The sequence below is a fragment of the Wolffia australiana genome, chromosome 15 (assembly GCF_029677425.1).
Source record: "Wolffia australiana isolate 7733 chromosome 15, ASM2967742v1".
In the NCBI taxonomy this organism is placed as follows: domain Eukaryota; kingdom Viridiplantae; phylum Streptophyta; class Magnoliopsida; order Alismatales; family Araceae; genus Wolffia; species Wolffia australiana.
The window spans coordinates 5,600,290-5,616,245 of record NC_135849.1 but is presented as its reverse complement, the minus strand read 5'-3'; the positions used below and the strand labels follow the sequence as shown (position 1 = coordinate 5,616,245).

Sequence of the window (15,956 nt, the reverse complement as noted above, 5' to 3'; positions counted from 1 at the left end):
TTTGTTTGAATTGTGCGAATTTTGTTCGAATCTGCAAATTTGTGTGAATTTTGTTCGGATTGTGCGAATTGTTCGAACATCTGTTCTAATTTTCGCACAAAAAAGAACAGAACAACGAACAGACCCCTGTGCGGTTCTTTTGTGCAATTTTTTTGTGCAAATCATTTGAAAAGAACAGAACAGAACGACCATGTCTAGTCAGCCCTAAAAAGGCTAACCGAGGTCTGACCGAATTTCGGATCCAGGCCAATCGGATCCAGCCCAACAGGCAAGATCCGACCCGAGAGGAGGAGCTGGGGCCCACCACATCGACCCAAGAAAGAGGTGAGGGGAAATTAATAACCAGAGGTCATGGTCGTGGCTGCCCTCTTCCATCGTCTTCCACTGCTGCGCCGCCGCCTCTGCAACTCCTCTCAATTCTCAACGATGACGGTGGCGGCGACGACGACGACGGAGGAGTGGTCGGCGGCGAGAGTCAGGAAGACGTTCGTCGATTTCTTCGTCGGCAAAGGCCATGTCGACTGGAAATCCAGCCCCGTCGTTCCTCTCGACGACCCGACTCTGCTCTTCGCCAACGCAGGTGAGCTGAAATTCCTGATTCTAGGGTTTTTTTTTTTGCGTTTTTGTAATTTGGGTGTTTTGTTCTTGGGTTTCTAGGGATGAACCAGTTCAAGCCCATTTTCTTGGGCACTGTGGACCCTTCGAATCCTCTCGGAAAACTGACGAGGGCGTGCAACACTCAGAAGTGTATTCGCGCCGGGGGGAAGCACAATGACCTTGATGATGTGGGGAAGGACACTTACCACCATACCTTTTTTGAGATGCTGGGGAATTGGTCTTTTGGGGATTACTTCAAGAAGGAGGCGATTGAGTGGGCCTGGGAGCTCCTCACTGAGGTTGGTTTTTAATCTGTGGAGTCTGTTTGTTTTTTAATTTTTCCCGTTTTCCCTCCAATTCTCGTTCGAGAGTGTGTATTTCGCACCAATTCTTCTTTTTCTTTCAAGAGTCTGTTTTTTCCTGTTTTTGTTTTGTGGGGGTTTTCTTATTTGGTTTTTTTCTGACGAGAGGCAATGCTCATGATGTTTTTTTTTTTGAGACAATATCATTTTTTTTATAGAGGAAGTGCTTTCGTTCATTAAGAATCTTTAAATACATTGAGGAGGAGGACATTGGATGGGCCTGGGAACTCCTCACCTAGGTTGGTTTTGGAACAGGGGAAACTTGGTGCTCTCTGTGGACTGATTAGTCTCTAGTCGCTTTTTCGTTCATCCGTTTTCTCACCAATTCTTCTTCCACATTCAAGAAATTGTTTTTCCCATCTCATTTTGTGACTGTTTTCTCTTTCTATTTTTTCTGACGTGAGGAAATGTTCATGTTGCTTTTTTGGGGGAAAAATATCGTTTTTTATTGAAGAAGTGCATTTGAACGAATCTTTCAGTTCCGTGTAGAGATCATATTTGCATGCCACGAAAACTAGGTGTTCTCTGGAGAATAGTTAGAGTCTAGCGGCTCTTTAAGTTGGACATTTTCCTTACTATTCATCTTCCACACTCAAGAAAATGTTTTTCCTGTTTCATTTTGCCAGAGTTTTCTCGTTGATTTTTTCCGACGAGAGACAAAAGTCATGACACTCTTTTCACGTTTAAAAATCTCTTTTTTTTTGAAGAAGTACATTCGTTCTGTAAGATTTTTTACTACTCTTGTAGATCATTTTTATGCATGTTGCATCTTCTTCTGAAAGGGATTTACTGCCGTCAGGTTTATAAACTGCCCAAGGATCGGATATATGCAACATATTTCGGTGGAGACGAGAACGCTGGGCTTTCTCCTGACCTTGAAGCTAGAGACAAGTGGCTCACCATGTTGCCTGCGAGCCGTGTGCTGCCCTTTGGTTGCAAAGTAAGTTATCTGATCATATTTTGCCGAGTCGATTGAGGTGAAAAAACTTTAACCAGATTGCTAACTGCCGATGAACAGTGTTTCTGAACAAGCCCTTGTTCTGGGGACAAAGATATTTTTTTGTTTTATTTTTATTTGTCTGTGTCCGTCAGCGACTTCTATATGTCTTCTCTCTATCGGATTTCATTGCTTTGATATGATTTCTCTTTGCTGACTTTAAACTGCTGTAATAATCAGGATAACTTCTGGGAAATGGGTGATACCGGGCCGTGTGGTCCGTGTACTGAGATCCATTTTGACCGCATTGGTAACCGTGATGCTGCTTCGCTGGTCAACAATGATGATCCTACGTGCATTGAAATATGGAATCTAGTGTTTATTCAGGTATGGCCATCTATTTCTGCTTGTCTACCTTTTTTGAGGGTAATGATGTTGGTTGATGCGGACATTCTATGCACAGTTCAATAGGGAAGCTGATGGGAGCTTGAAATCATTGCCTGCCAAGCATGTTGACACCGGCATGGGCTTTGAACGCCTGACTTCTATTCTGCAAAGGAAGATGAGCAACTATGACACAGATATCTTTATGCCGCTATTCAAAGCTATTCAAAAAGTATGTTTCATTTGTGCTTATACCTTTTCTGATTTCTGTTGGAGATTCCTTGTCGTTGACTTTCATTTTCTGTGTCCTCTTTAGGTCACCAACTTTTCCCAGGAGTACTCTGGAAAAGTCGGTGATGATGATGTTGGTAAGGTAGACATGGCTTACAGGGTGGTTGCTGATCATATCAGGACCCTTTCGTTTGCTATTGCTGATGGCTCATGTCCTGGTGAGGCATTATTTTCTGTTTTTGACTAGTTCCTTGTTTTCACTTGGCAAGATCTGAGGGTGGGAATTGATTTTTAAATCTTCGATCTGATTGATCAGTTTGACCAGATGCGGTGTATGATCTTGCATGATCTCAGGATGTGCGATCAATCAAAAGTTTTATCAGTCTTCTTGGCCGATTGTTTCATTCCTTTTCTCTCTTGATTGCACAATCTATCAATCAGATCAGATCAGATCAGATCAGATCAGGATCCAGTGATCTTGATCGATCAGTTCATTCTGCTTCTGGGCCAATCACACTATCTACCATCAATCTGCGCTGATTGATTTGCGATCATGATCGGATCAGGTCACAATCTTGACCATCCGACAGATCAAAATTTTCAATCTGGACCCATCTGTTTTGAGCCCCAATGCCTACCATGATATGATTTTTTATTCACTTATTTATCAGATTTATGTCTTTTATTCTATACTCAGAGAGGGAAGACTTTTCAGTTTGGAAGCACAAATGTTAAAACTTTGGAAGTTTGCTGGCAGGCAATGAAGGGCGGGAGTATGTACTGAGGCGAATTCTTCGACGGGCTGTCCGCTATGGAAGGGATATCCTAAAGGCTGATGAAGGATTTTTCAGCAGGTACGAGGAGATTCTGGGAATAGTCCATTTGTAGAAATTTTCATAATATTTCCGCTGAGACTGCATAATTTTAATGGATGACGGCTTGCTATCTGCAGCCTTGTGGGGCCTCTTGTAAATGTTATGGGAGAATTTTTTCCGGAACTCAAACAACATGAGTCTAAAATAAGAAGCATTATTGCGGACGAGGAAGCAAGCTTCGGGAGGACTATTCTGAAGGTGGTTTCCATGCTCCCTTTTAATCATTTCTTCACATTGCCATGAACTCGGGAGGGCATATTGTGATGTATTCTGTCAGGAGTATTTTTGGAGTATATTTGCCATTCTTTCGTATAATACTTGTAGACATCCCCTAAGGAAGACATTCAAGAAGCTGTTGTGGAATGAACCAGAAACAAACTTGTCATTTGATTTCTTCCATCATTCCAGATGGAATGGTGGACCGGTTCTTGAAAGCATTTTTTATGCATCGTGTGTACTTTTCTAGATTGAGATGAATATCTATCTGGTACCTTAAATCTCTAATTTTAGTTAAGCCATCTTAATGCAATACCTGATTCCAATAACTTGTCTCAGGAACGTACAGATAAGGCTCTTTAGGCATTAATCACAGTTTTTCAATGTGTTATATTGTTTGATCAGAAACATTATCATCGCTATCATAATAGGTGTACTCTTGCAGGGCATTGACAAGTTCAAGAAGGCGGCCCAAGACGTTCAAGGAAATAAATTGAGTGGGCAGGTAAAACGACATGAGTTATTTGTTTTCTGGAACGGAAAAACAGCGTGAACTACATCATGTATTTAATTTTTTTCTTTACATTTGGCAAGTTCTGATACAGAGCTTACATCCTTATAACTTAATTTTGACATGTGCTGACTATTATGTACATTTTCATTACAAGAACGCAATGCAGTTCATTATTTTTTAAGAACGCGATGCAGTTCATCCCCCATACACCGTTATAGTTGCAGCGTAAAGAGCTTTTGTACTCTGTACGATAAAATTTTATTTATGAAATCCCTGACTTGAGCATTATCAAACTTTTAGCTGTTATACTATCTTGGCATATACTTATCTGGATGATATAAAAAGATCCGATGATTTTTATTTACATCTACAAATTTTGATCGAAATAAAACGGCGGACGAAAATCAAATAAAATGATTGTATATTCAGAAGGACTCAGACCCTTCAATAGGGTGATATGAGGAATTATATTCATTTAGTGCTTCAAACTTCCAAATCTTATCATAGTTGGATGGATCAATGAGAATGTTTTTGGTGTCGGCGGAAAAGAAGGGAGATAAATGAATAGAAATTGCCATCGACACAGTTTATCCAAGCTTATTCACGATTTACAATTTTTTGTGATTTCTGAAGAAGTGAACTCGGATTTTATTTTAATTGGATCTTGGTCTATGCTCCTGTAAACAAGAAAAGAACAATTCTTGATAGCAAATGAAAGAGATTACAGGGTTTTATAGGAAGCCCTAATGGGCTGACTAGAGAGGGCCCTTAATGGGCTAACAAGAGAGAGAAAATAAAGACATGTAATACTCAGATCAACACTCCCCCTCAAGCTGGAGCGTGGATGTTATCCACACCCAGCTTGGAACAGAGCTCCTCAAACCTAGGGGCATGAAGCCCTTTGGTGAAGATATCTGCAAGCTGTTCAGCGGACGGAACATAAGGCGTGCAAAAATCTCCCGATTCAAGCTTCTCTTTGATGAAATGGCGATCGATCTCGATGTGCTTTGTACGGTCATGCTGAACGGGGTCATGAGCAATGCTAATCGCCGATTTGTTGTCGCAGAACAGCTGGACAGGAGAGGGAACTGGACACCGTAGCTCACGAAGAAGCTGGGTAATCCAAAGTGCTTCACACAGACCATGCGCAAGGGCACGGAACTCCGCTTCAGCACTCGATCGAGAGACCACTTTCTGCTTCTTGCTCCGCCAAGTAATCAGATTGCCGCCAAGAAGGTGCAATACCCAGATGTGGACCGACGATCAACCACAGAGCCGCATAATCTGCATCGGTGTAGACTTCAAGACGCAGGCCGGTATGGCGATTTAAACAATAATCCACGCCAATGGCGCCCTTCAGGAAACGGAGGAGACGATGAGCAGCATGAAAATGGCTCATGCGAGGAGTCTGCATGAACTGACTCAGAACACCCACTGAATATGCAATGTCCGGGCGAGTGTGGGTGAGATAAAGCAGTTTTCCCACAAGTCTTCTATATGGGCCAGGCTCAGCAAGCTCCTCACCCGCATCGGCACCAAGTCGATGGTTCGCATCAATCGGTGTCGAAGCAGGCTTGGCGCCCTCCTTTCCAAGCTCACAGAGAAGGTCCACCGTATACTTTCTCTGACAAATAAAGATCCGCTGGAAGAATAGGCCACCTCTATGCCAAGAAAGTACCTCAACGGGCCAAGATGGCGAATAGCAAATTCCGACGAGAGATACATAGCCAGCTCAGTAATGGTCGCCGATCATCACCCGTAATAATGATGTCATCCACGTACACAAGAAGAATAGCGACTCCCCCTGACGTGGAATGGCGGTAGAAAAGGGTGTGATCACCATTACACTGACGGTATCCACGACGCTGCATGGCCATCGTGAAACGACCAAACCAGGCACGAGGAGATTGCTTCAAGCCATATAATGCTTTCTTCAGGCGACAGACAACAGACTGCGGAGACGATGGCACTAAGGAAGTGTAGCCAGGAGGTAATGCCATGTAGATCTCCTCAGTCAACTCTCCATGCAAAAAAGCATTCTTCACATCATATTGTTGCAAAATCCAGCCCCGATCCGCAGCAAGGGCCAATAAGTTCCGCACAGTATTCAGCTTGGCGACGGGAGCAAAGGTCTCCTGATAATCAATGCCATGTTTCTGAGTGAACCCTTGTGCCACAACCTGGGCTTTGTGGCGCTCAATAGAACCGTCAGAATTATGCTTCACAGCATACACCCAATGGCTACCCACGAGATGCTTCCCGGCCGGTAGAGGAACCAGATCCCACGTTTCATTGTGAGCAAGAGCCTGAAGTTCTTCCGCCATGGCCTGACGCCAATGCGGAAATGAAAGGGCAATGTCCACCGTCTTGGGAAGGGAAGTGGCATCAAGGGAGGTGAGAAGGGCATGATAAGAGGGTGAGAGGCGATGAGAGGAGATAGATTCCGCCAACGGATAGAGGGGAGAGGAACGGGAAGAGGGCAGCACGGCTAATGAGGAGGTGGCAGGAGGGGTGGAGGTTGAGGTAGACGGGGCAGCAGGAGACGAAGAAGGAAGCCGAGGCTTGCGACGAGCAAGGGTAATACCATAGCGTTTTTCAGGCGGGCAGCGACGGATAGGAGCGGAGGAATCAAGAAGGTGCAGCAGAAGGGTCGAGCGCAGGAGCAGATACTGGAGGAGGCTCCACAGGAGGGACTGAGACGGCGGCCGGAGACGGGTCGGGAGGCACAATTGCTGGAGGAGCAACAGGCGGAGACACGCCGGGCGGGGCCGGTGAAGAGGGACGAGGGACGAGGATGAGGAATGAGTGGATCGGAGGGAGATGGGGACGATGAGGGTTCAGGAGAGGAGGAGGAATAGTAGGGAAGCAATTCATCAAACGTGGCATCTTTGGTGACGAACCGACGAGAGGGTGGATGATAGCATAAATAGCCTTTTGGGTGGAAGAATAGCCAACAAACACACACTTGATAGCACGGGAATCCAGTTTATCACGACCAAGTTGGTGGTTGGGCGATAGCATACACATCCAAATACACGAGGAGTAAGATGAGTTCGAGAGAGAGAGTTGGAAAGGAATGCTGAAGACGGTCAATGGGAGTGGAGTAGTCAAGCACTGAGATGGAAGGCGATTAAGAAGATGGATGGCGGTGGAGACGGCTTCCCAAAAATACTTGGGCACATGCATATGGAAGAGAAGGCTCAGTCATTTCAAAGATGTGACGGAATTTTCTTCGGCAACGCCATTTTGCTGTGGTGTATAGGGACAAGAAGTTTCATGGATAATGCCTTTGTCTTGGAAGAAGGTGCTTAACGTGGTGTTAACGTAGTCTTTAGCATTGTCGGAGCGGAAGCGACGAATGGATATAGAGAATTGAGTTTGGATAAGGGAGTAAAATTGAGGAATGACACGAGATATCTCCGATTTGTTCTTCAAGAAATATGCCCACGTGAATCGAGTAGTGTCGTCAATAAAGATGCATAACCACCGAGAACCGGAAGTACTATGAATAGGGGAAGGCCCCCACACATCGGTGTGAATAAGGGAGAATGGGGTCGAAGAATGAGAAGACGAGATAGGATACGTGGTACGATGATGTTTGGCAATTCGACAAGCAGTACAAACAAAACGGTCCACAGAATGGCCTTGAAAGAGTTTAGGAAAGAGACGATAAAGAGTAGCAAAAGAAGGATGGCCGAGACGTCGATGAAGAAGCCACAAACGCTCGTGGGAAGCCGAAAGGGAAACTGCCGCAGCAGCAAAAGCAAGAGAACTCGAACAAGGACGAACAAGATAGAGCCCCTCATGCTCCTCAGCAATGGAAATTGTCCTCCCCGACACCTTATCACGATAAAACATGAATTAGGAGAGAAGGTAAGGTCTCGTTTCAAGTCGCGAACAAGGCTAGATAGGGAGAGAAGATGATGAGTAAGGCGAGGAACATGAAGAACTTTAGATAGATGCATAGAAGAGGAAAGGGCCACACGACCAATACCCGCCACGGTGAGAAGATCGCCGGAGGCTGTTTTAACTTTGGAGAAGCCAGAAACGGGTGCATAAGTTTGAAAGGCTCGAGGATTTGGGGTCATGTGGGCGGTGGCACCGGAATCAAGAAGCCAAGTGGAAGAGGAAAAAGAATGGCCAGGAGGGGATGTAGGTGTGGGAAGACTGGTGGACATACCTGCGTGGGCCAAGGAGCATGAGCCCACGACTGGAGGATCAAGCAAGCGGCGTAGACGCTCCATCTCTTCCGGAGTGAAGCTAGCGGGCGAGGCACTAGTCGTGAGAAGACCGTACAGCATAGGCACTTGACCCGGGGCACGGACGAGGCGGCTGCAGCAAGGTTGCTCGGTCGCGGCGCGTTTCCGCTGAAGCTTGTAGCGTCTCCGTAGAGTGACCTCGCTTCTTGCAGTAATTGCAAAACAGCGAAGGATCACCCTTTGGAGAATCCTCCGTCCGAGCCGTCGGACCACGTGGCAAAGAGCCGGGTGGTGGAGTCGACGATGGGCGTGCAGACGAAGAGGAATGAGCTACAAGTGCCGAAGCCGAGTTCTGGGCCTGCTGAAAGCGGGATTCTTCAACCCGCACACTGTGGAGCGCATCCTTGAAGGTAGGACCAGTCTCCCGATGAATAAGCTGAGCCTGCATAACTTCATATTCCGGTTCAGTCCCATAGGAAACTGGAAAACCCGTTAAAGAGTATATTGGCGGTCCACCGAATGGGGTCGGGCGGCATGTAGTAGTCAATTTCATTCCACAACGAAATGAGCTCCGTATTGTACTCCATGATAGACCGGTCCCCTTGACGCAGGTTAGCGGCCCGATGTACCAATTCGTACAGAGTCGCAATGTTGTGCTTCTTGGAGTGGCTCTCAAGTGCTGCTTCCCAGACCGCCCGAGCCGACTCTAGAGACATGAATTCACCTTTAACACTAGGTGAAATACTGTCCAAGAGCCAACGATGAACTACCCCCTCAACGTCCAGCCAGTCATAATACTTGGGATCGGTCCGGGAAGGTTCGTCTTCTAGAAGATGGCGCATGAGACGCCCTTTTAAAGTTATCTGGACGTACTGGCGCCATTGCAGGAGATTGAATCCAGTAAACATACCATCCGGAGGCATCCGAGGCAAAGAGGATGGTCCAGAGGAGGACGACCAATTCCCGGGCTCGAGAGGCACCGCAGATGCATGTGGCGTAGATACCGGCGTCGAGTCTGGCGTAACAGTAGAGGTCTGGGCTTCAACCGGGTTCGTCATGATGAAAGCAGAGTAGACCACAGTCAGAAGGCGCCGGAACGACGAGAAGCCGGGACTGCAGGCGCCGAGACGTCGGGCGCCGGGACGGCGGGAGCAAGGACGGTGGGTGCCGGGACGTCGGGCGCCGGGACGGTGGGCGCTGGGACGGCGGGAGCCGGGACGGCGGTCGCCGGGACGACGGGCGCTGGACGACGGTCGCTGGACGGCGAGCGCTGGACGCCGGTCGCCGGGCGGCGCGAGCCGGGGCGGCGCGGGCCGGGACGGCGGGCGCCGGAGCGGAAGACGCTGGGACGGCGGATGTCAGAACGGCGAGCGCCTGGGAGGCCCGGAGCGAGACGGCGAGAGACCGGAGCGCGAGATCAGGCGGTCGTGAGAACCGCCGAAAGATCGGAGCGCAAGGTCGAGCCCAGGAAACCCAGATTAGGGTTAGGGTTAGGGCTCTGATACCATGTAAACAAGAAAAGAACAATTCTTGATAGCAAATGAAAGAGATTACAGGGTTTTATAGGAAGCCCTAATGGGCTGACTAGAGAGGGCCCTTAATGGGCTAACAAGAGAGAGAAAATAAAGACATGTAATACTCAGATCAACAGCTCCACAAAGAACTTCCTTCGAATTGTAATCAGTCCCGCTCAATTTTTCTCCTCTTTTAGACCACTGTGGTGTTGAAATTCAAATGACATATCGTTTGTCTTATTTTACTTGAAATTTAGTGATGTTTGTATCCTTGGATAGTTTGGCTGATTCCAATTCTGTATTAGCCTTTTTGTTTTGCTCATCTACCTACATCACAGTTGACGCAAAGTCTTTTGTTGTTTATCCTTATCCAACATAAAAATATGATAGTTGATTGACGTTTTGATTGCCATGGCTTGCTGATTGGTCTTTTGTTTCTCATAACACCTAAAGAACGGTGATAACCGGCCTTTCATCTCCTCTCTGTGATGATATAACTATCGTCTGTGCTGCTTATATTGTCATTCTATCTTTATGCAGGATGCTTTCATATTATGGGATACGTATGGGTTTCCAATAGACTTGACTCAGGTATCTTCTCGAAGATTCTTCTTCTTTATGTTACTTAATTTTGTGAATATATAACTTTTTTCGCCTTCTTTCTTCCCGTGCCAGCTTATGGCAGAAGAAAGAGGTTTATCCGTCGACATTGATGGCTACAACGTTGCACTGGAGGAAGCGAGGCAGAAAGCAAGGAGTGCTCGAAACAAGGTATTTTATGATTCCAAATATCATTTTATATGTTTTATGATTACCGTCTCCCATTATTGTTATATATTTTTCGTTTGACAGCAATTGCCAAAAAAAGATTTTCTAAAATTTGATTTGTATTGTTTTATATTCGAAACTTTTTTCTGACGAAAAAATTATACAAAACTTTTAAAATTTAATGTGTATCACATCCATCTTATTGGGTTGATCACCTATTTCCGGTGATCTTGCTTCTTGTCTTTCAAAAAAAAATCAAAGGCGTCTTATCCTCTGAGTTTGGAAATTTTTACCTTGGTTATAGAACGAGAGGTTTCATCTCTCTCTCCTTTCAGTTTTCTTCAAAAAAAAATCAACCTCCTGTCCGTGGTTCCTGTTGCCAAAAAAAATGCATCTTCATCCTATTCCCTTCTCACTTAAGGCCAAGGTTGATTCAGACGGTGTTTATCAAAGCTCTAAATTCTCATGCATTTTTCCTGATGAACGACTGGTTCAAATGTTATTTTCGAGAATTATTTCTTCTGCTAGCTTAAAGGTGTAATTAAGCTCTTAAAAAAAGGTGTAATTAATGTCTTTTTACTTTCTATGCCTGTTCTGTCAACCTGCTGTACTGCTAGCTCTGTTAATTTTTTTGATTATTTCTCTCTGTCTCCCTCTCTCTCCTTTCTATATCTGTCGCCTGGCTCCTGCGTTTACGGAAAGCTTTGGAAAGGTATCAATCCCGTTATTACTTCCAATTCGAAATTTGAAGCATCGCGATGCTTGACAACTACTCAACAAACATTAGTCAGGGACGAGCGATTTTTGTGTCAATGGAAGTTATTCAAGCATTGAGAGTGACAGGGAATGTCTAGAATCAGTCTATTCTGATTCTTTCCCGAGTATTGTAGTTTTGAATTTGTTTATTTTTGTTGTGTTGTTTCTCTTCAGTGTTCAAGGCATACTTTGGGGAAACCCAGACTGTTATCGAGTGGTCTATTTTTAATTTACATCGTCATCGTAGTTCCCTCGTGAATTTTCTTTTTCATGCTCTGTAAATGGCAGCAAGCTGGAGAATCCATCGCTATGGATGCTGATGCAACCTCAGTATTGCAAAGGAATGGTGTTGCCCCGACGGATGACAGCAGAAAGTATGTATGGAACAAGGTAAGGCATATTGAACCGGATTTTATTTGGCATCATAATTAATGAAAACCTTGCGTTTAGTGACTGTTGTTTTTGTTTATTAAGATTCGTGTTGGTATTAGTATATTCCGTGGACATCTCTGTGATCAAAAGTTGACTCTAGATTTTCAAGGTGATATATAGTTTGGAGATTTTCGTGGAGATTTAGCATCATGTTATATTATACCATGATGTGTGTAATTCAAGGTGGGAGGGCGTGTGATTTTGTATATCGCTTTTCCCTCTATAAATAAACTGATGCACAAGTTGAAGCGGAAAGTGTAGTTAATTTTTTTCCCTGTACTGCCGCATGGTAATATCAAATCATCTCTTCGAAATGAAAATGAGCTTTTTCGTCATTTTATCACATCAATTAGTTTATTTTCGTAAAAAAAATATGATTTTGCTTGATTAGTTTATAAAAGTCGGTTTTCTACGATAATTTCTCCAGGATCACGAGAGTGTTGTGAAAGCAATATATAATGGTGTCGAATTTCAAGAGAACGTCTCAGAAGGTGCAGATGTGGGCATAGTGATGGAAAGCACTAGTTTTTATGCTGAACAAGGTGGTCAGGTACTCGACATGGACAAATTTGATGCAACATTATATTTTACTTTTGGAATTTCGTTTCTCAAGCTTTATTATGCATTAAGTGCTCTCTTAGACTCGTTCCCGTTCGATTTCTGAGGTAATGTAACCTTTTTATCATAGATTTACGACACTGGGTCTATTGAAGGCGGATTTGGATCATTCAGAGTTTCTAATGTCCAAGTTTTTGGAGGTTTTGTTCTTCATATCGGCTCCATTAATCAAGGCAGTAGAGCTCTATCTGTTGGTGACAAAGTAAAATGCAAGGTAATATTTGCATAATTTTACATTCAACTCTTCTGCTCTTTATTCTTACGAATTGATCTCTAACAGGTTGACTATGCGAGGCGTGCACTGATAGCTCCTAATCACACTTGCACGCATATACTCAACTTTGCCCTGAAGGTAGTTTGTTTCTGACATTTTTTTTCCAAGGCCGCCAAGGTCAACTGTGTACTGTCAACTGCAGGAAGTTCTCGGAGACCATGTTGACCAGAAAGGCTCTATTGTTCTCCCTGAAAAACTTAGATTTGACTTCTCGCACGGTATAATTCGTTCAATCCTTATTCCCTTCAGGGGTTTTTATGCCATTTTGAGCCTGTGGCTTTTAGATTATCTGCCTCTGTAGCTGAGATTTTTTCCTATTTCCAGGGAAACCGATTCAACCCAAGGACTTGGGAAAGATCGAGTCCATCGTGAACAAGCAGATTGAAGACCAGCTTGATGTATTCGCCAGAGAGACAAGCCTGGCTGTTGCAAAGCAGATTGCAGGCCTAAGAGCTGTTTTCGGAGAAGTAAATTGTTTTATCTTCTAGAAACTTTCAGCAAATTCCGTTTTTTCTAACTATTTTCTTGTCGTGCAGGTTTATCCTGACCCAGTTAGGGTAGTATCTATAGGTCAGGATGTGGAGGATCTCGTACAGAATCCTGGAAACAAGAACTGGTTATCTATATCAACAGAGCTGTGTGGAGGTAGCCTAATTTTGTGGCTTTTTTCTTCATGATTCATTTTTTCCATTCTTATAAATTCAAAAAAATCAATCTCTAGGTACTCATATTTCTAACACCCGAGAAGCGAAAGCCTTTGCACTACTATCAGAGGAAGGAATCGCCAAAGGTGTCCGAAGAATCACAGCCGTTACTGCAGAATGTGCGACAGAGGCGATTGACTTGGCTCGTTCTTTAGACCTTGAGATTAGTGGGGCATCTCGTACGGATGGAAGTTCTCTTGAGAAGGTGTGTTGACAATCAAAATTCCTGGTGAACACAGTTTGTGGAAGTTTCATTGTTCTCATCTCTTTGTAGAAAGTTGCCTCCTTGAAGAGCAGGATTGAAGCAGCCGCCTTACCCGCCTTCAGGAAAGCTCAGCTGAAAGGCCGACTCTCTCAACTTATGGTACTCGTGGTTTTCCCTGTCCTAGGACAAAGTTATCATCGTCATCCAGAAAATTTTGCAGAAAAAAATAAATCATCATCCTATTTGCAGAAGTCGTCAGTATGAAATCGTCATCCTTGTTCAGATGAATGGGGATGACGACTATTCATTGCCATCATCTCATTATCTTGAACAAGGAGTAAAAGCTTGCTGCTGCTGGTGGAGTGTTGGGATTCGTCCCTCTGTCGTCATTGTCATCATCTACCTCTAGTATCACTATGAGGATGAGAATTTGGTCACCGTCATCCTAGTTGTGGACAATCGACGCCGATGATCTCGTTATCATCATCGGTGTCTCAGCTCAGACAAATGACGAGGACTTTGACGATTCATCACCGTAATTTCATCATCTTGAACAAGGGCAAAAAGCTGATGGCTGCATGCGGAGGAGATTGTGGCCCTCCATCGTCGGACTCTAGGATGACATGAGGATGATGATTTGTCAACGTCATCCTATTCGTTGACAAGTGACGCTAGCGATCTCTACATCGCCACCTTCATCTTGTCATCTTGAACAAGTACAAAACGATCGCAACTGCAGGCAGAAGGGACTTAGAGGTTTCCTTATTGTCACCCTTTTTGGCGAGATTGTCATCGTGATGATGAACCATCTCACCATCTCAAACAAGGACAAGATGCTCACACGGACTGGCGGAGAGTATTCATCCCACCATTACCCTCATCATCTGCCGTCAGTAAGATGACAATATTTTATTATTGTCATCTTATCATCCCCACCATTGTCTTCATCATCCTCAGCATTGTCATCTCATTGTGGTCATCTAGGACGGTGACTGTGTAGCTACTAGTCTCGTTCTGTTGATCCATTGTCACCATCTCTTGTTCTAATTGGGGTTTCTCTCAGGATCAAATAATCGCATCCCAGAAGGCGATGGGGAAGCAAAATGCACAAAAAGCTATTGAGACAGCCACGCAAGTGGCAGACGCGGCAGCAGCTGAAGGGCAATCTTTCTGTGTCTTACGAGTAGATGTTGGCTTAGACACTAATGCCGTTCGTGAAGCAGTTATCAAGGTCGTCGAGCAAAAGGTTTGATTGTCTTCCTGGCTTCAAAGTTCCCATTTCTCTCTTCAATTGCCTCATACAACATGAAGAGAGCGGGAGCAATCTTCAGTCCTCTCTCTACTCTTTTTATTTACTATGATTGTGATTCTTTTTCAGGGGATAGGCGTCATGATCTTCAGTGCTGATGAAGCCTCGAATAAGGCGGTCGTATACGCCGGCGTACCGGAGAGGGCCGCAAAGGACAATGTGGCAGTCAAGTGGCTCAAGGCTGCTCTTGAGCCCATCAATGGGAAGGGCGGAGGGAAGGGCGCTCTTGCCCAAGGACAGGTCAGTGAGATTTGTAGGACTCTATTTTTTCGATTTTTTCTCGTAGAGGGAAAAGGCTGAATTATTATCTTAAAATGGGATTTTTTGGGGTAAAAATCGGATATCTGCTTTAATGGGTTCTTTCCTTTTTAACGTTTATGCTGGAAAAAAGTTGAATTACTATTTAAAAATGGGATTTGTTTGCAAAAAAAATCCGATGTTTTCTCTTACGGGTTTGACCCTGTTCAACTCTTACACTGAAAAAAGCTGAATTAGCATCTCACAATGGTATTTGTGGATAAAAAACCGACGTTTGCTATAATGGGTTCGTTCCTGTTTATTGTTTACGCTTAAGAAAGTCTGAATAAACATCTAAAAGTGTGATTTTTTGTAGCTAAAAATCCGAAACTTGCTACAATAGGTTCGTTCCTCTTCACGCTAACGCTGAAAAAAAGATGCAATAAACATCAAAATTGACACTTTTGTGGATAAAAATTCCATCTTTTCTGTAATGGATTTGTCCCTGTTCAACACTTGTGCTGAAAGAAAGCTGAATTAGCATCCGTGTTTGAAATTTTTCTCTAATTGTTCTTTGTGGGGTTTACAGGGCACTGACACGTCGGGTCTGAACAAGGCCATGGACATCGCCACTCAATTTGCAAACCTGCAGCTGTGATGAGCAAGTATTTATTCTTATTTACTCTCCAACGCTTCACTCGATTCTTACGAATTTACCTGGTAAAGACAATATCGATTAACCTTTAGTAGATTTGTGTTGAAGATTTCCGTAAAAGGAAAAAGTGTGTTCTTTGACTACTGAGCCAAGGCTTTTTTCTGTGTAA

The 15,956-nt window shown here is 44.3% G+C and overlaps 1 protein-coding gene across 1 annotated transcript; it reads left to right on the top strand.

The window, feature by feature from the left end:
• Positions 1-339: 339 nt before the first annotated feature.
• Positions 340-15,956, top strand: ALATS (Alanyl-tRNA synthetase). The gene is made up of 23 exons (XM_078587951.1): positions 340-580; positions 658-896; positions 1,759-1,899; positions 2,137-2,283; positions 2,360-2,512; positions 2,597-2,729; positions 3,269-3,365; positions 3,464-3,584; positions 4,048-4,107; positions 10,370-10,420; positions 10,505-10,600; positions 11,642-11,743; positions 12,213-12,335; positions 12,474-12,617; positions 12,684-12,755; positions 12,820-12,895; positions 13,002-13,144; positions 13,214-13,322; positions 13,399-13,586; positions 13,656-13,745; positions 14,650-14,832; positions 14,965-15,135; positions 15,722-15,956. Exons 1-23 carry the CDS (start codon positions 352-354, stop codon positions 15,788-15,790), a joined length of 2,937 nt encoding a protein of 978 aa, XP_078444077.1. The 5' UTR covers positions 340-351; the 3' UTR covers positions 15,791-15,956.